Source organism: Aulonocara sp. 'chitande type north' Nkhata Bay, linkage group LG7, assembly GCF_057382095.1.
Source record: "Aulonocara sp. 'chitande type north' Nkhata Bay isolate Kocher_YH1m ecotype deep benthic linkage group LG7, A_spYH_male_GT1.1, whole genome shotgun sequence".
NCBI lineage: Eukaryota > Metazoa > Chordata > Actinopteri > Cichliformes > Cichlidae > Aulonocara > Aulonocara sp. 'chitande type north' Nkhata Bay.
In genome coordinates this window covers 32,093,047-32,112,929 of record NC_141350.1, presented here as the reverse complement: position 1 = coordinate 32,112,929, position 19,883 = coordinate 32,093,047, and the positions used below count along the sequence as shown (strand labels likewise).

General features: G+C 38.8%; 3 protein-coding genes across 3 annotated transcripts; 1 reads left to right on the top strand and 2 right to left on the bottom strand.

The window, feature by feature from the left end:
- Window positions 1-1,584: 1,584 nt before the first annotated feature.
- On the bottom strand, window positions 1,585-3,397 carry LOC147325508 (GTPase IMAP family member 7-like). Its single transcript, XM_086302463.1, has 2 exons — window positions 3,365-3,397; window positions 1,585-2,463 (listed from the first exon to the last, which is right to left on the bottom strand). The coding sequence occupies exons 1-2, from the start codon at window positions 3,384-3,386 to the stop codon at window positions 1,850-1,852; spliced, it is 636 nt and encodes a 211-aa protein (XP_086158589.1). The 5' UTR covers window positions 3,387-3,397; the 3' UTR covers window positions 1,585-1,849.
- A 6,807-nt stretch (window positions 3,398-10,204) lies between these two features.
- On the top strand, window positions 10,205-11,249 carry LOC147325507 (GTPase IMAP family member 7-like). The gene is made up of 3 exons (XM_086302464.1): window positions 10,205-10,232; window positions 10,378-10,719; window positions 11,035-11,249. Exons 1-3 carry the CDS (start codon window positions 10,205-10,207, stop codon window positions 11,247-11,249), a joined length of 585 nt encoding a protein of 194 aa, XP_086158590.1.
- A 1,285-nt stretch (window positions 11,250-12,534) lies between these two features.
- Window positions 12,535-18,325, bottom strand: LOC147325506 (uncharacterized). The gene is made up of 5 exons (XM_086297746.1): window positions 18,289-18,325; window positions 14,769-15,333; window positions 14,643-14,680; window positions 13,949-14,044; window positions 12,535-13,205 (listed from the first exon to the last, which is right to left on the bottom strand). Exons 1-5 carry the CDS (start codon window positions 18,323-18,325, stop codon window positions 12,535-12,537), a joined length of 1,407 nt encoding a protein of 468 aa, XP_086153872.1.
- Between the last annotated feature and the right edge of the window lie 1,558 nt (window positions 18,326-19,883).

The window sequence follows — 19,883 nt, the reverse complement described above, 5'->3', positions numbered from 1 at the left end:
AGTATTTTCCAAGGAATAGGTTGGGGCAGTACAAGGTGGCTCTATAGTATAGCGATTTACACATCAGATCAGTTGTACCTGTGATATGTCCTGGCAATCTGTCATGGCCCAACAATAATTATACACACTTCAGAAGATATCCCATCCTGTCCACAGTTACTGGTCTTATGAATGCAGCTTCTTGTGTCCAATTGTCCAGTCCCATAGTACGCGCTGACCATTAAGCATGTACAGTGAAGTATGTATATGTATTTAGCTGTGTCACAGCATTTCCTAATTGTACAGCAGTATTCGTTTTTGCCATTAGATGGCAGTAGAGGCCTTGGTATGTCATTTTATCCACAACAAATTTACATCCAGCGCATGGATCCAGAAAAATCCATGTTCCTCTCAGAGATGGTGGCTGTTGGATGTTCCAAGTGATTGATGTTATTAGATTGAAAAGCTGCTCACTAAGAAATGTATCGAGTTCCTTATTATGTCCCTAATTAATTACATAATGAGTTCCTTAATAAGTGTAATATCTTTAAGTAAAAGAATTTTTAGGCTGGATAGGACAGCATATAATACCCAGTGGGGCATGATCTGCTTGGTTAAGAATGGGTGGTGTCTGTTTTGGTCAGACTTTTGAAATGTTTGGTCGCCTATAAAATTTGCCAACATGTATCCTCCTCTGTGGCATTGTGAAGAACACAACAAGCTTATGTTGGATCAGAATATATTAACTCATTGGTGGCAGGCCCTAATTCTCATTGAGGTCTTCCCTGATCTGGCCTAGCTTGTTGTTTCTCTGTTTCATCCTTTATCTTCATTGTCAGTACAGTTTCATGTATTTATTTCCATTTGGAGTTTTCATGCTTGTTTCCTCATCATTAACTGGGGACCCCTGCCTAATGTTGTCAATTCACTGTTAGCAGGCACCACCATCAGGGCACCATGAACAACACTTCATATCGGTTTGCTTTTTCATCTGTAAAATCAAATTGTTGTAAACTACACAACCAACTTTTTGTTGGCAAATTTGGAGCAAAAACAAATGTAATTTGTGCAGACTTACCAATTTGCAGGTGCTAATAAATTAGCATAGCATGTTAATAGCATTAACATCAACTGGCTGTGTTACCTGGGAAGCTAATTAGCCACGCATTTAATGTCAGAGAATTGAGGTGAAGTCTGAGTAAAATGACAGTGTTGTGTTGCAGTTTTAAAGTATGGGGACACAAGTTTGTAGCTTTAACCATTGCAGTTCATATGAGAAACAGCAGGAAAATGACTGATTTACTGATATTTATTCTATTTATGCTGTGATGAAATCAGAATAAGGAAGAGCGAACATGAAGATAAGAGGGCAGAGAGAGCAGGTAAAATAAAATGATTAAACCCTGAAAACAAGCACAAGGTTAAAAAAAATAGAAGAATAGCCCAGACTAATATTTGGTCCAATCAAAATAGATTAATTTACTTACCCTTCTATAAGTCAAGTGAAATACAAGCCATCTTTTCATCTGACATGCAATTTTCAAGTGTTTCTTAAATTTGTCCAGGATTTTAGATTACACATAAGGCAAAAGTATGATTTCAGTGGAAGGTTAGCAGTAGTAGAATTTAATTATAATTATTATACAGTCACAGTAAATTACACACCGCTTCAAAAAATTATATTTGTACTTGCCACCCTTTACAAACTTGTAGATAGTTTTTAAATAAGATTATTCAGACTGAATCAGCCAAAGCTAACACAAAGTTCACAGACAACATGATGTTTATTGATGGTTATAGTGTGAAAGCTGGAAACATTTTCTGACTATAAACAACTAACATTTGGGCATTCAGTGTGTGTTAGCAAAAGTTAACCGCAACAGAACAGTGGGAATGATTTTTTTGTTCTGAAACCTGGAAACATGTGTTCAGATGTCTCGATGAGTTCCTTGACCTGTCTGGAGTTCTTGGAGGTGTTCTTGAATACATGGTAACGATCGCCACAAGCTTCCACAATGCGCTTGAGATGAATCCGTTCACCAATAAACTGCTTCACATCACAATGCAGATTTTCTCCGTGTGTAAACAGGATGATTGTACGGTCGCTGATCCTGCCAAACTTGTTCTCCAGCTTCTCTAATATTCCTGCCTCACCATCTGTGAACCGGCCCAGCTGTATCACAAGTAATATCACATGCTGCCTTGACTTGCAGTACTGCTTACACACCTTGATTTCTTCCTCATCTACGGGTTGGTCTTCGTAAAAGAAGTCTGGGGTGTCGACCACACTAACCCATCTCCCAAACATCTTTACCGTTATCTCCTGACACTTTGTGGTCACCGGTGTAGAGCTTGGGTAAGAAAAAAAATGCTGAGCTGGTCTACTCTGATGCTTTCCAGCATTCAGGAGGGTGTTTCCTGAGGCACTCTTTCCAGTCCCAGAGTTTCCCAACAGAATGATATTAAATACGTTACCCCTGCCACCTGGAAGAAATAGTAATAGCAAACAGTCAGTTATTTGGCAACAGATATAACCTGAGACGTAACAGAAAGGATCAAAACCTTATTTATCTAACCTCTTTCTGCAGATGAAGCAAACCACCATCAGCTGGACTGTCTTGGCACATTGTATTTTTAAGCAGGCAATGTCAGTTAAATTAACCCGACTGAGGTATTGTCTTCATGTATTAAGGACAATGCAGTGACTTTATAAAGCTGATGAAGCAAAGTGGGCACTGTCATGACAGATCACATTAGCTCACAGTATAAGTCTCACATAAAGTCTCACTGATTACTCAGAAAAGGAAGGTTGTTGCAGTGAAGCTGATCACGTGTGGAGAAGAGTGAAGCCCTGCTTAAAAAGTCTCCATCCTACTTTTTCTTATTATTAAGAACAATCCACCATTACAAACTGAAACCACATATTGCAAAAGAAATAAACCAGTTTTTGTCATATTACATCACCCAAACAGTTATATCTTATTAACACATATTAAATTAAGGGCACTATGTTGTTGGGAAAATTTGACAAATGTAGTATTCTGATTCTACTGGGTCATTATTTAACCACCAGGTCTAAACTATCCTTAGAATTATTATTATATAAAAGTATTCTCATTAACTTAGCTCATATGAAACACAGTTTGGATGTGTAAGAAAACAAATTGCTGCTGAGATTAATAATTGATAAACATGTATTAAATTGAGTGCCAAATCTTAAATACTTTTTATTTCTATTTAAATAGCTACAGAAATACTGTAATTCAGTCCTGAATGTATATTTGAAGTTTTTAAACTCCTGATGCTATGATATTAAACACAATACTTTTAATGTGATAGAACCATTGATGCCATGAAGTAATTAAATTAACAAGACGTCACTTACCTGAACACGTAGCTGAGCTCATCTTGGCAGCTTTCTTAATGATGTGCTGACAGTGTGCAGGTTTCAGTGGAGTATTTGAAACACCTTTGAGGCTCCTGCTGTGTATACTGAGAAAATAGATCCACCCACTAGATGGGCGGAGCGCTATCATCTACTTCACACTCAAAGAGTGGAATGCTGCTTCATTTCATTCCAACAAAAAAGTCACAGACTAAACATCAGCAAAAGAAAATCAGATTTATATTGCTGTAAAAAGTTAGATAAAACTTGTCAAATTTAATGCAATATAAAACGTATATTTTTCTGCAGGTCCTCCAAAGAAGGATTGTTACAGTATTACTGGCCAAAGAGGTGTTGGTCAATAATACAGGCAGGGTAATTAGTTAGATAAAATGAATTCATGATTGGCCAGTTAAATCTCTCTGGTCAATGCTGTTGGCATTCTGGTTGACTCTAAAAGTACAGAAATTGCAAACTGCATCTATTTGTCCTCTCCTGTGGCTCACGTCTTCCTGTTGGTCCTTCAGATAGACAGGCTCTCTGAAGAGGGAAAAGTCAGATTTAATATTTTGTGTGTCTTTCTGTGCCATTTTCAGTGAAATATAGGGATTAGGATATTTGCATCATTACATTCTGTGAAACAACAGCAATGTGAAACAACTAGCTGTACTGTTGCTGTGGTTTCGTGTATTCATTGTTTGTACATAGGTGAAGGAAGCAGACCAACCAGTATTCCCTCCTAACTTTTCACAAAATGATGCTTTGATAAGACTGGTAGATGTTTCATTTCTACAAAAACAAAGAACAGCGTGAAAAGTGTGTCCAAAGCAGAATTCCTTCAAAGTCTGAGGTAGACCCCATGAGAGTGCAGGTAAACCAGGTAAACCAGGTACTTTTGTTGCCTCAAAACACAAAGGAGGTGGTGGAACTTCCCTGCACAATGCCGAAATTATTTAAATCATATACTCTATATAATAGTTTATATCAAATAGTGATGATAAATCAGTGCAAACAAAGATCACATGGAGATCCCTGTGGGTTAATCATCCTGCCTCTTCCACTGAGTATTCCCATGATCTTTGTGCACATCTTAAATAACTGTGAATCTCTTCACCTGGCAAGTCATTGGTTTCATCCAGCCCCATCCCCATGCTTCATGGTTTCAGGAATTTTACAGCATTTTTTAAGCAGTCTTTTGCAATGTCAGTTTAACCTGATATCACAGTAAAGCGTGTTATAGCCACGCCAGGTCCACCGTGTCCATTTCATGCTTTGGCTTGACATTAATAACACATTTGCATGTATGTACATGTTAGCCGCCTAGCCTAATTGTGTTTGGCAATTAACGACTCTGGAATGTACTTCATATGTTTTTTTTTCTCACTACAGAGGCTTGGCTTTAAATCTCTCCCCCTGCTGGTAATGCAACTTCTACATCCGTGTCCATTTTCTCATTTTGGAGAGGCAAAGCAAAAAATAGACATGGTGCAACAGTGTGTCTATTACACAATTTGCCATGATACTGGTTTGTACAGTTTGTGCATATCTTTACAAATACTTATCACTTTAAATTAAGAAAGACAAGAAAGACATTAGGTTTAAAAATGAAAATCATGAAATATGTCCTTGTCATGTCCAAAACAAAAAGGCCTTTTATGATAGGACTTGATTAAAAAAAACAGATAGTAGCAATGGCTGAAAGACATATCCATCTTTTCTGGTAAAAAAACAAAACAACAACAACAACAACAACAACAACAACAACAAAATAGATCTGCTCTGTCCTGCTTATCTCAACAAAGGGTTCTTTTTATAACTTTTTAAAAACAAATATATAATTACTATTTTTTCTATTTTTATGTATTTATTTCACAAACTTGTTTAAAAAAATGTTTATATAAAAAAACTTGATCACATCATTCTCACAGTACTGAATAGTACTAGATGTACAGTCACGTACAGCTGCAAGTTTCAGCGCACAGGTTTGCTCCATTTGTTTCACCCCTTACAGCACCTGTTTTACCAGGATGCTGTTGGTGACTGATGGGGATCAAATTGACATCTTGGAAGGACTAAAAATAAATAAATAAACCAGCAACTTGCACATTGCCTTAATTCTTTAAACGTCACCTATCTGATCTAAAAACTCTCCAAGGGACCATCACTTTTTTCTCCTGCAGCGTTGATGATGGTGAAATCCTTGATAAAAGGCATGCTTTTCAGTATGACTCAGGAACTGCACAGATATGTACTGCAAGAGATTAAGTTGACTGGTTGCATGATTTAACACTGCACATGTTTTTGTTAGTGTAAATGACAGTAGGCCAAAAAATATCCTGCTGAACTTGTCAATCAAAAAAATCAATCAGTCAAACTCTGTTTGTGTAGCACATTTCATGTAGGTTAGAACAATTTTTTCAGATGACTCACAAGCCAATGATAACACAGACTATGTTTAGCTTAAAGTACAAACAGGCATTCATTGTTAGAAGCGACATGAAGGCTGCAGAAAGACCTGTTTCTATCACCAATCATCACAGTGGTGTATTGTCAGGACCCCTTAGTGTTAAACTGTAACAAACCAAAAAGCCATTTGGTGTAATCTTTCAACACATATGTGACAGGCTGGGTTAACACCATGAGGCCCCAAGCAGATGTGTTTCACTGGAAAAGTTTGCTTTATAATGTGAAAGTCTTAAAATTGATTTTTCACTTGGTTAGACTACAGAACTAAGTGGAGGCACAGGAGGAGCCTGTCGCAGGTCTAAGTATCAACTGTCTCCAATACCTATTCACTCATACTTTAGGATCAGCATGTGACAACCCACACAGTACTAAACCACCTAAAGCACAGAGGGTGCTATCTGATAACACTCTTAAGTGACTGTAACTGTGCATTCAGTGTTATCATCCAGGGCATCCTAATCAGCAAATTACAAGACTTACAAATCTCCAAATCTCCCCACCTTCACCTGCATCAAAGACTTCCTCACGAACTGCCCACAGAAAGTCCAAATAGGACCCACCTCTCCTTCTCCTTCACTGGAGCACAACAAGGCTGTGTGCAGTCCTTTACCACTATTGAATGGTACTAGGAGTACACTGACTTGCTCCTATTCTCTAAAGGACCTTGTATTGTGCTCAGAGATTTGAATCTATCACCGTGTTTAGAGTAGATGTACATTTAGCTGTATACCCTGAAGAAATTTTACAGAAGTAAAAAAAAGCGGGAATCCTTATGAGACTGATGATCAGTGCACAGGGGAATAGGTCCTTTGGCAGCCATTCAGATGTACAGCGGTCCCTCGTTTATCGCAGGAGTTACGTTCTAAAAATAACCTGTGATAGGTGAAATCGGCGAAGTAACCAGTGTTTACAATTATTATAGATGTTTTAAGGGCGTAAAACCCCTCACTACACACTTTATACACTTTTCTCTGACAGGCACGAACATTTTCACATTTTTCTCTCATGTTTAAACACTCTCAAAGTTCCAAGATTCGTAGAAAAATAAGTTCGGTATTATAGAATGAAACCAAAGATCAAACCCTGTTTTCAGGTCCAGAACATGGGAATAGAGCAGCTGCGAGAGAATTCAACATTAATGAATCAATGGTACGGAAGTAGAGGAAGCAAGGAGAATGAGTTGAGGAAAGTTTGACTTATCTGACTGTTTTGTTTTGTTTAATGCGCCTCATAATCCGGTGTGCCTTATGGTCCGAAAAATACAGTAACTTCTACCTTCCTTTAGCTTTAACTTTTTGTGCTGTGGTTAACATGTTCCTCTGCCTTTTGGGTGTTACTGCAGGTGCCTTTGATGATGCAAAACGTTTCGTCGACATTGTTGTGCTTGTTGGGGAGAAAACTTACAGGCATACAGTGCAGCACTTCAGAGTCACACTGCCAACGATCGAAGATTTATGTAAATTTAACAAGCTGAACACATTCTGTACTGTACAGGAGCCAGGGTATGGAGGAGATTTATTGACAATGGTCTACAGCTGATACAATGTGCTGTGAAAAAAAGAAAGAAAGAAAGAAAAGCATGCAAAATTGCACAAAAAAAATCCACGAAACAGCGAGGCTGCGAAAGATGAACCGTGTTATAGCGAGGGACCACTGTACTTCCAAAGTGACCGGTCATTTATTGTATGATCAATGACCACCAGGTGTCACTATTGTGTTACCTAGACAACCAAATGTTCCTGACAACCAGGAATTTCTGTCAATGAGATCCTCAGTATGTACTCCTGTTGAAATGTGCTTGGCAGAGGATTCTGGGTGTTGGACTTCACTCTGCGGTTAGTTTTTAAAAAAATAATAATTATTATTATTTTTAGCTCAGATGTAGAACACACACAGGCATATCTTTTGAAATGACATAAAGTTAAAAGAGACAGAATAGGGGTTTTACGTTTCCCTTACTCTGACACTTTGATTTTGATTTGACTCACTGTTTTTTTTCTCATCAGTTAAGCAATGAACAATGTGCCAGTACACATTTTTCATTGCCAAACTTAGATAGCAGATGCCCCTGCTGAACTGCTGTGGATGCTGTGAGGTGGGATTATGGGAGTTGTTGGCTTTGTATTGGTAGGAGAATAACACATAACACATTTATAACAGCTACATTTAGAGAGCACTACAGGACTCACTGTCACTGGACTGGGATGTTATGTCTGGGCTCTCTTTGATCACAACAGGAACCCTGAACGATGGTGAAGACCTTCCCCTATGTTTGAGGCTCAACATGCTAGTGCATGCATGCTTTGTCAGGACCCCTGGTTGTTACATTTTTACAGAACCCCAGAATCCTTTTAACTTTAGGTTTTTAAAGAGTAGGATATCAAACAGGCTCTAATACAGTTCCCTCAATGTCTGAAAAAGACACCATGAGGGACATGAGTCCTGCTTTAGGACAGGACTCATTAGGTCATCCAACAAAAGGTCTAATAAGTATATGCCATAGTGAGGCATCCCTCTGTCAAAATTCACAAGAGTCACTATTCCTCCTGCAGTTTTCTTGTGCTCAGGGTTAAGGACACATCTGTTGTTTTATGGGCAATAATCTGTGAGTCATGGTGTTCAGAGCATATCTTCTATTTAAAAACTAGGGTAAATAATGTGTTGGCTGCTAACTTCAAGTTCTTTGTTCAAGCATTCCAGTATGAGTACTAGCAAGAAGTATGTAGCTTTTCAGTCCAACAATTACAACTACCCTTTCATTCAACACCAGATCTTGACAAGCTGTACTTTCCATGTTCTGCCTGTCAATGAGATTTGGAAAAAAACCCAAACATTGCATGACTTTTATTAGGTGGCACCACATGAAGAACAAAAGGACATGTTTCTACAGCAGTCAAAGGGAAAATGATTGCAAAAACTGCCACAGACTCAACAATAGAACCTGGAAATTCACTCCATACCATGCACCTCTTGACCCAGATCTTTTTTTTTTCACAGTGTCAAAAGATGCTTTCAGTTTTTTATTTGTGAAGCTGTGATATGAAGTGTATAATTAAAAAACAACAACAACAACAACAACGAAAAAAGTTTAAAAAGTACCTTTCAAAAGTGATATCTGCTTTTTCCTACTTTAAGGTTTTTGTATTGCTTTCTTTCTTAGATACACAATCACTAAACCTGGTGAAGCTGTGGCTCTTTCAAAATGAGAAGTATCATTTTGGTAGCAGTCCATTGTTTGGCAACCGGCACTAAAGTAAATGACAGCAAAATATATTTTGGTTTGGTTACAGGACTCTCAGGTAAGAGCCTTTCAGCCAGGAAACTCACTGCAGCAGCTACTTATATTTTTTTTAAGAATGTCAAACTCAAGATGATGTATATATTTACAATGATATAATGAAAAATGTCCAGTATTATAAAGACAGCTCCAAACAATTTCCCACACTCGGTTCAAACTCAAGTTTAGCATTTGATCACCAGGGTGGTCTGAGGGCTCAACGTCCTCTATAAAGGGCTTTGAGGCAACTGTTGTTGTGATTTGGCACTATATAAATAAAACTCTTTAGCTGCTTTTTAAAAGTTTCCACAGAGTCCAAACTCTGTAGAAATAGAGGCAGTGCATTCCACAGTCTGAGTGCAACAGTTTGGAAGAATTGGTCTGCTCAAGTTCTGAAATCTCAAAAAATGGTATGCTTAATGGTGACTCTCCCCTATCACTTAAAGACTTTTTCAACATTCTTCCTTCTTTAATTTCCACCATTTAATCCTCACCTCTGTCTTGACTCACTTCCTTTTCTTGATTGTCAAAGTCATCCTACGATGCTGCCCTGCGACATTCTGTCTAGGTCGTCTTACAGTCTCTTTCAGATTGCACCTTCTGCATAAGATAGTCTACCTTTGTGCACATTCATCCATTCTTTTAAGTTACCCTGTGTTCCTCCCTCTTCTTTAGTATGGGTTCACCACAGCCATTTCCATCTTTTTTGCAAAAAGAATATATAATTCTGTATTTCTCTTGTCAACACAATACCTTAGTGGTCAAAAATCAACAAAAGTTAAAAATGAAAATTAGATTCATTGTGGAACTGTGTCATTTGAGTGTGATATTAAACCACATAGGCAGAATGTGCAACATTCTCCAGTCTTTATATCTATAGTAAAGGCTAGAGATTTGTAAATGCAGTGGAACAATGCAAGTAAGAGTTACTTACATGGCGCTTTTGAAAAATTATTCTTAAGCTGTGAAATGTAACAGATGCACTCCTGGTGATATAGGCTGAGGTCCACCCAATAGGCGGAGTGCAGGGAGCTGCACCACATTAAAACAGTGAAGAGCTGAGTTTATGTTCATTTGCCAAATAGTAAAGAACAAAAATGGTTAACAGTGCTGCAATCCCTGATGGCAAAGTTGGCTCATTTATATAGACTTCTTCTTTATACTACAGTCAGTGTTTATTAGGTGCCTCTTTTTTTAAATTTCTATTGCAGTTGAAAATATGTTCATTCAAACAGTAATTATAACACTGGGTCTTTCTTTCTTTCTGCAGGTCCTCCAATGAGGATTCTGATGATTGGGAAACCTGGTGTTGGGAAGAGTGCCACTGGCAACACCATCCTGGCTAAAACATATTTTAAGTCTAGTGTTAGCTTGGAGTCAGCAACAAAGACCTGTGAGTTTGGAAATGTTCCAGACTGTGAAAGAAGGATCACTGTGGTCTATACACCTGGCTTTCTAGACAGATCTAAAACTGCAGACAGTATAAAGAAAGACATCGCAAAATCCATGCAGATTACCACTCCTGGCCCTCATGTCTTCTTGCTGGTCCTGCAGATTGGTAGGTTTACCAAAGAAGAACAAAATTGTGTGGACACTGTAACAACCCTTTTGGGTTATAGCACCACTAGGGGGGGTTGCCCAACTATTGTAGTAGCTATGGGGGTCTCCTAGTGGGTGTGTGTTGTTAGCGGCAGCCATTCCATGCTGCTCATATTCCATTCTCCAAGAAAACACCTTACTGTTGTGACAAGCTGGCGCTGGCGATACCAATCCCTGCGCATGTAGGCTCGGACGAGTACAGCCGAGGAGACCTGGCTTATAAAGTGTAATGTTGCTGACAGCGAATAAAGGTCTGTTATTGGATTTAACCGACTGGCTTCGAGTTATCCGGCTAACCTCCACACCACATGCCCGCTGGACCTGCTAGCCGCTCCTTACTCGCCAGACAGCTGTTACAACACCCTGGAAAAACTGTTTGCACCAATCACCATGATTGGAAAATTAGTTAACAAATGTGGTAACAGGTTTCATGTGTCTGACAACACTAACTCCATGAACAGAGAACAGATTGCTGAGCTTGTCAATTCGTCAGCGCGGTTAGCGCCGCGCAGCTGCTCGCACAGGGTGAGCCTAACTCGCTAACGGAGATTTGCCGCGTTAATGCGGTTATGGCGTTAATGACATTTTAGCAAGATTAACGCTGACAGCACTGGGGTAACCATCAAAGCATAAATAAAGTGCCATCAGTGAGAGGCTGCAATATTACCCACCCCCGAGAGCCAGAGACCACATGTCTGCATACCTGCTCCAATAGAAGGAAGAGCAACACCTGAGATGGACAGAACAAAGGGCATGAGCTGATATGTGAACTACCAGTAATAAAGATGTTGTAATAAACATTTATAGTTAATACTAGTTAGAACAAGACTTTAAATAACTGACACAACATAATTGCTGGATTAAGTTGAGTTTATTATTATCATTATTTTCCATTTTGTTTTGAATAGATATCAAATAAACTGGATGTATAGAAATTGTTCTATTTTACTCATCAACATTTTGTCTTATGCACGTTATGCTATACCAAAACTTATAAACTAGCTTTCCCAAACATACCCCAATTTTCTGATATACAAAAAAAAAAAAGAAAAACTGGAGATATTGCCCACCTACTTCCAACCTGTTTTGATCTTTCAATACTGAACATACTGAACAATGACTATCTATAAACGATACTGAAGTCTTTAATTATCTTTTCATCATATTTGATTATTCATACTTATTTCCCTAAGTTGCAAAAAAAATGTAAATATATTTAAAGGCAAATTAAGTATAAGTAATAAGTAATCTTCTAAACTTGAAGATTGGAGTTACAATGACAGAACAGCTATCAAGATAAATACACACAATAATAAATTCATACTGCATCAAAGTATTACACTTGTACCTTCTCCACAAACTGATACATGGAGTTATCAACACGTTCTCACTTCCAAAGCATAACATTTTACACCAGGTGGCAAATCATCAGTATATTGCACTTTCGGCCACCCAACACGTCCCTATATTATGAGTTTGGAAAAATGAGGAAACGTGAGAACTGTTTTGAATGAATCTACGCATGTACATTTATTTTACGTAAATCGCTTTGGAAAACACTAACACGCTTAAGGTGGTAGTTAACGTTAGGGATAAGGTTATGGTCAGGGCTGTAGTACACGGCTGGAATGCGTGTTACCGTGGGAGCGTTATTCTATTCAATTTCATCCACAATTTGGTGCGTAGCATAGGAACGCGGAAGGCCACCTTTCCATGGAACACCTCGGGATGTGACAAATCTTTGGTATATTACGCGTCATGAGTGAGAACGGGCTTGGAGTTGATCACTTTTTTTGGGACATTCAGTGCACATCAACCAAAGTTAAAGCTAACACAAACAACACTGTGGAGATGGGTCTTTTTCTGTCAAATTTGGAAACAACTGTTCAACTTTCTTGATGAGTTCCTTGACCTGTTTAGAGTCTTTGGAGGTGTTCTTGAATACATGGTAACGATTGCCACAAGCTTCCAATATTTCCTTGAGGTGACTTTGTGGAACAATGAACTCGTTGAGGTTACATTTAATATTTTCCCCATGTGTAAACTGGACGATTGTTTTTTCTCTGATTCTCCAGCCAAGAAGTTTCTCCAGGTTCTCTAATATTCCTCTTTCGCCCTCTGTGAACCTGCCGAGCTGTATCACAAGTAACACCACACACTGCCCTGGCTGACAGTACAACTTACACTCATTCAGCTGTGCCTCTTGCATGGATTTGTTTTCATGACAGAAGTCCGGGGTGTCAACCAGTCTAATCTGTTTTCCACTCCCAACCTTCATCATTCTGGTCTCACACTTGGTGGTTACTGGTGTTGAGCTTGGATAGGATTTAAATGGGGTTGAATCCTGCTGGCTATTCCCAATTGTCAGGGATGGAAGCATTGGCTGCAGGGAGTTCTCTGCAGCCAGGATTGTGTTTGCTGAAGCGCTCTTTCCAGTCCCACCTTTTCCCAGCAGAACTATGTTAAACACAGCATCTAACGAACTGTGGGCACTGCCACCTGGAAGATGTAAAACAGGAATTGAGTTAATTTCTCAGTTCCCAACTGTTCCTCTATGTGGCATCAGGCATTATGTACACTTTGAAGGTAAGACATCTAATCATTGTTTTACCTTTGTTTTTTTTTTAACTGGATGCATTTATTGTTTCATAACTTCTAAGGTATACTAATATTATGCTCAGGTGCAAAAAAGATTCTTTGTGAGTTGAAGGAGCATAGCGAATAGACACCTGAGGAAACATGTGCAATGAATGCTGTTCATTTAGACATGTTCAGGGATTTTTCAACCGCATGGATAGTCTGTATGTATTTTTATAACCTTTCATAATATTTACACTGAGATGTTTGGAGAGTCTGGGATATGGGGTATGTAATAGATAATCTATTTTCATAATTACTTCTCTTCTGAAACCTGTTAAGATTACTATGAAAACACCTGGTTCTACGAAAAACATACAAAAAATAAATATATAAATAAATATATAAATGAATAAATTAAAATTTTTACCTGACCTGTCTGGCAGTGCAGCAATCAGAATGGATTTACTTTGAGAAGTGAACCATGGCTTTTGCTATAATGGTCCACTAGATAGTCATATTTTATTAGGATTTTTTATTTGGAGTTATTACAGTAACAGTTGACAAGACCAGGGAATGGAAAAGGAACATAAGAAAGACAGCAAAGTTGGGGAGAAAGTTAACAGAAGGAGAGGGATTCTTATATGGAGTGGCATTAATACAACCAGGGAGTGGTGCTGGGGTCATGGTAGAGCTGTTCATCAACGTAGAGCCGGTCCATTGTGATGACAGGAGGGGAGCACGTTTGGATGAACCTGCGTCTGAATGAACAAGAAACTGTTCTTGATGTTGTGATGACCTTCTGTCAAGATTAGTAGGAAAAAAGGGAAAACGAAGCAGTGGATGATAACTGATCAAATGTAAAACTCAGTTGACCAGATAGGGATGAAGCTGAAGAGGGCAGACTGAGCCAGGCAGAAGAGTGAAGAGAGAAAAAACTGATATGATATGATAATATTTAAGGAGTATGATTTGGATAGCTAGCTACTGACACTGTGGATACAACATAGAATTAGTATACCTGCAAGGCTTTTAACACACAAAGAGCCCTGATCGTCAATTCTCTCCCTGATACACAGGATATCATTGTAGATCAAATAGAGAAAATGAAAATAGCTGATGGAGGAGACTAAACACTTGATGTCTACAGTGTAGCTTTGCCTGAAAAGGTTTGGCCAGCCAAAAACCAGAAATTTTACCTGAAATTAATAATAATAAAAAAAAAAATCAACTATAATGGCGTAATTATAGCGGTAATCATTTAGCATTTTCTAAGATTATTCTAATATTTAATAAATAAATAAATAAATAAATAAATAAATAAATAACAGAAGAATCTGCATTCTAATATATACTTACCTGTTCTCTGAAGGTCATTGTAAGAATGGAAGTCATTTCTGAAAAGATAACAGTAATCACTATGACTGTACACAAAAATATAAATACCAGCTTATCTCAAAATTAGAGTATGGAAATTTTTTTTACCTTTTGCGTTCCAACTCATGTTTCCTTCTTTGCACAATTTTGTGGCTGTAGTTTTTGTAGTCAAACTGAAATGACTGATGGTTTGAAGACCAGTTCATAAATACTGAAACCATTTTTTTCAGAATAACCGACTTGACGTTGAACACTTCGTCTACATAACTGAGTAAATCATGGTTTTCTTGTTTTTCTAAGATGACAACTAAATTTTCTGTGACATTTTCTTCAAAGATATCTTTAAATGCAATGATTTGATTCCCCACTTTTTCTTTAGATGTGCTTTCTGACTCTATTGCCAGTATGAATAAATGAGGGCCAGGATATGAAAGTGCCATGAAGTCAATAATCTTCTGGTCTGGATTCATACATTCATCATCAAAGAATTTAGGAGCACTGATGATCCTGAATGAATTATCTTCTTTCAATTCACAGTAAGGTGAAGGCTTCCCAAAAGTACAGTGACCTTGGAGGAATGTACTTTCGATCTTGCTCATGAAATCAGGCTTTTCTCCAAACAAAGCGATAGTAAACTTGCCAGAATTTTCTGTGGAAGCAAAAGCAATAATAACTTTCAGAAACAATCTGCTTTATTTTATAATAATTTATAATATAAAATCATTCACATATATCTGTGGCATTAAACATAACTAAAAACAAAAAAGCAGTTTCACAGAACAAAAGGGTTGGGCAACTGCTGTGCTAAGACTCTGTTTTTGATTGCACTATTATTCTCCAACAGGCTGGCTGCTTTGCAGCATGTCTCTCTATCTCAGTGGTTCCCAAACTGTTTTTGCTAGGCCCTCCTTTGTTTTACAAAAAAAATGTTTGCACCCCCCTACTGACCGCGCGTGCACGCACACGCACAAACACATGGGGCAGGGATAGCTCAGTAGGTGGAGTGGTGGCCCCATGATCGGAAGGTCGGGGGTTCAACTCCACTGAATGGCTACCCTGAGGTACCCCTGAGCAAGGTACCGTCCCTACACACTGCTCCCCGGGCGCTGCATTGGTGGCTGCCCACTGCTTCACTGGGTGAATGGGTTAAATGCAGAAGAACTATTTCCCTATGGGGACTAACACATACACATTATTATTATCCTCCAACCAAACACAATCATATTTTGCTCCACTGCGGTTTATTTCACACCTCAAACATTTAGTAAGCAATTAAGCAAATACAAGTAATCTGCAATAAATTACAGGTAATAAGAAAATAAACTACTAACTCTTTTACGCTACGTCCACACCTACATGGGTAATTTTGAAAACGCAGCTGTTTCGTCCACACGTAAACAGCATTTCGAATCACCGAAAACGGAGATTTTTTAAAACTCCTTTTTTGCATTTATGTGTGGACGAGGAATACAGAGTTCATCACACAACGTCAAAGGTATGTGCCTTTTTTCACGTCACGTGCGCCACGTTATTGTTTACATGAGATGAATTGCAGAATGGCAGATAGACACAAAATACTGTTAATCTGACTATCTTCTAGGGATGGGTACCGGTATCTGGTATTCTGACATAAACGGTAGTAACCAGACCGAAAAGCAGCACACATTTCGGTGCTTTTTTTCCCCCCCTGACATGTCATACACTTTGGATTCTAGCCAATCATTTTACTTTTCCGAGGATAGTAGGTGGGTCCAGGTACGTACGTTCTTTTAGAGCAGAGCTACAGATTAAAAATGCCCAAGGGGAAGCGGTCAAAAGTCTGGCTGTACTTCACAGCACAAGATGCAAACTCAGCAGCCTGCAACAAGTGCTTTAAGGTGATACTGTGCAAAGGAGGTAACTCCTCGAATCTGATGAAACACCTGGCGACACATAGCATTTTGTTAAAAGCTGAGAAATGCGCCGTATTTGATAACTTGTTGTGAGACCTCACACCGTGCACATCTACTGCGGGTGGGTTGCCTGTTATTGGACCCGGAGTTAGCAACATTCCCCAAAAACCCAAAGAGTAGAGTCCTGGCCCCTAGCCCTGCCAGTGTAGCAGAAATGATGACAGATGATGATGGCAGCAGCAGCCGTTCTTCTCTGCGTGAGTAGCTTAATGTTGTTCGTGTATAATTTACGTTGAGTAGGCTAACCACGTTATTAAATTAATGCATGTGAGGTGAACTAGCAAACATCATCATAGCTACATGCGGCTGTCTTCTTGTTTGATGGCAGATACTCCCTTCACCCTGGCCAAAAAGGCTAAAATGACCAAAGAAAAAGTGGAAAACAGCTAAACATGAGAGGCTTTTGGACAAATCTTGTATTTTTTCCATTGATTAAGCACTGCTTCCAGCTAAGAGTGATACCAAAAATCCCCTATAGTCTAACATTGTTATCTTTTTACAAAAAAACCAGTTGAACATGAGAGGTTTTTGGACCAATTTTGTGTTCTCCGTTCTTTAAGCACCGTTTAAGCACCGTTTAAGCACCGGCACCGTTTCAAAAGTACACAGCAAATTCAAAAGTGTTAACTGTTTTGGTGTTAATAGTCTTCTTGCAAAAGTAGAATTAATTTTACTCTAAGCAGAGTCACATTCTTTTAATGTAACTCTGAGGTGTAAAATGATAGTAGTTAAAATCAAGTGTTAAAAATGAGTGTTTCTATTTCAAATCTGGAGGTGTTACAATGGAAACATTAACTCTTGACCTCTTAACTCTGAACTAGAGGGGCTATGACACCAACAGAGTAAATTCACAGACTCCGCCCCCAGCACCATAGGCTCCAATCGAAGCCGACGTGAAGCCGTTTCAGAACATTTTGCTCTACATATTTGAGTCAGTGTTGCCAACTTAACGACTTTGTCGCTATATTCAGTGAGTTTTCAGACCCCCTTAGCGACTTTTTTTCTGAAAAGCGACTAGCGACAAACCTGGCGACTTTTTCTGGTGTTATTGGAGACTTATTTATGACGACTTTTTGACTTGAAAGCGCGTATCGCTTTTACTCTCAACAAGCAGCGGTGCTGCCGTGGCCACCTCACCCGTGCCAAAGCACTCACAGGCGCTATCAGCTGCTATCAGGGCAGAAAATGTTCACACCTATGCGTCCAAACTGCAAATGAATCTCGCATGAGCGAAGCCGCTGCTCCCGCACTGACTGTAACGCAGTCAGTTCTTCTTTTACCTTTATGCTGTTTTGTGGATCACAAGGTTTAAAACTACTTATAAACACACACACAGTAACTCCACCAGAGTGCCAATCTTGGGTCACTTTTGCCAGTCCAGGCCCGGATAAAGGAGCAAGGTTGGAATTGTGACATTAAAAAACAATAATTGCTAAAAGAAATTGAATTTCCCTCGGGATGAATAAAGTATTCTGATTCTGATTTGTAGTTCTAAATAAATTCTAAATTCATTTAAGACGTTTTTTACTCAGTCTATGTCTCTTCCACGATGCTATTTCTCTCTCCAACAGCGTAGGTTACAATTAGATTAGCATGACCAATTATGCAAATTAGGTGATGACGTCATTTAGCGACTTCTAGCGACTTTTAGGACAGCCAATAGCGATTTTCCTTACTGAGGAGCTGGCAACACTGATTTGAGTTGTTTGCCATGCTTGGTAAGTCATTTTTTCAAAGATTGTTTCAATTATTATTATTATCTTTTACTTCTGTGGCTCTTTGGAGTCGAGACAAAGCTGTGTGAAAGGCATTAGCCATGTTGCTCGGTGATAGCATAATATTATGTTTTAGCTAGCTGAAAGGTATTGTTTGCGGGCAAATACGACAGCCTTGAAAAAAAGCTTGCATGTGAATTTTCAGTCAAACCTTTGGTCAAATACACCTAAAACATTTAGTTCAGTATTACCTGTTGCCTGTGTCTTTGTCTTTTGGGAAAATACTTTACACAAATAATGGCTCAAAGAGGATTCCTTTTTTTTTTTTTTTTTTTTTTTTTACTGTGCAGCAATTGTTTACTGGATTATTTGTGCCATTAATTAGTGTCAACTAATTTTTATTCAATCTCCACATAGGATATGCTTGTGAATATGGAATATGGGGGAGAGCAGAAGTGCGTTGAAGTTCCACAAAGTGATGAATGAAGGACATGCATATTGTATTGAAGAAATAAGTGATGTTATTTGCATTTACCAGCTCACCTATGTAATTCAAATTCAAATTCAAATTTTTATTTGTCACGTACACAGTCATACACAGTACGATATGTAGTGAAATGCTTGGACAACTGCTCGTGACCTAAAGAAAACAAAAAAGGAAAAGGCTATGAATAAGATAGGAAATAAATATGAAAAATTAAAAAGGGTAAATTTAACTAGGAAGGAATAAAATATAAATTAAGGTTAAAAATGAAATAACTGTACAACACAAATTAGAATGAAGGGTAAATTTAACTGGGAAGAATAAGATAAAATATATAAATTAAAGTTGAAAATAAAATAACTGTACAACAAAATACACAATATAGAACTATATAAGAATGTATGAAGAAATCTAAATCTAAATAAATATATACACAATAACAGCAGCTGTACAAGTATTAACCGGAAATGAAGAATATAGTGACCAGTGTTGTGCAAAACCAAAGTCCAGAAAGTCCAGTGTGTCTGTAAGAACTGTATGTGTGGGTCAGTACTGTGTGGTGGTGTGATTGAGAGACCGTATCGCCTGCGGGAAGAAGCTCCTCCTCAGTCTCTCTGTGTTGGTCTTCAGGGAGCGGAATCGCTTTCCTGACCTCAACAGAGAGAACAGTCTGTTGTTGGGATGGCTGAGGTCCTTCACGATCTTCCTGGCCTTGGTCCAGCACCGCCTGCTGTAGATTGAGTGCAGGTCAGGGAGCTCGGAGCGGATGGTGCGCTCAGCTGACCGCACAACCCTCTCTAGAGCTCGTCTGTCCTGCATGGTGCTGTTCCCGAACCAGGTTAAGATGTTTCCCGCCAGGATGCTCTCTATGGTGCACGAGTAAAAGTTCCTGAGCACCTTGGAGGGCAGTTGGAAGTCTCTCAAGCGTCTGAGGTGGTAGAGACGCTGTCGGGCCTTTTTCACCACAGTGTTGATGTGACAGGACCATGACAGGTCCTGCGTGATGTGAACTCCGAGGTATTTGAAGCTGTCCACTCTCTCCACTGGGCACTCGTTGATGACGGGGGTCTGG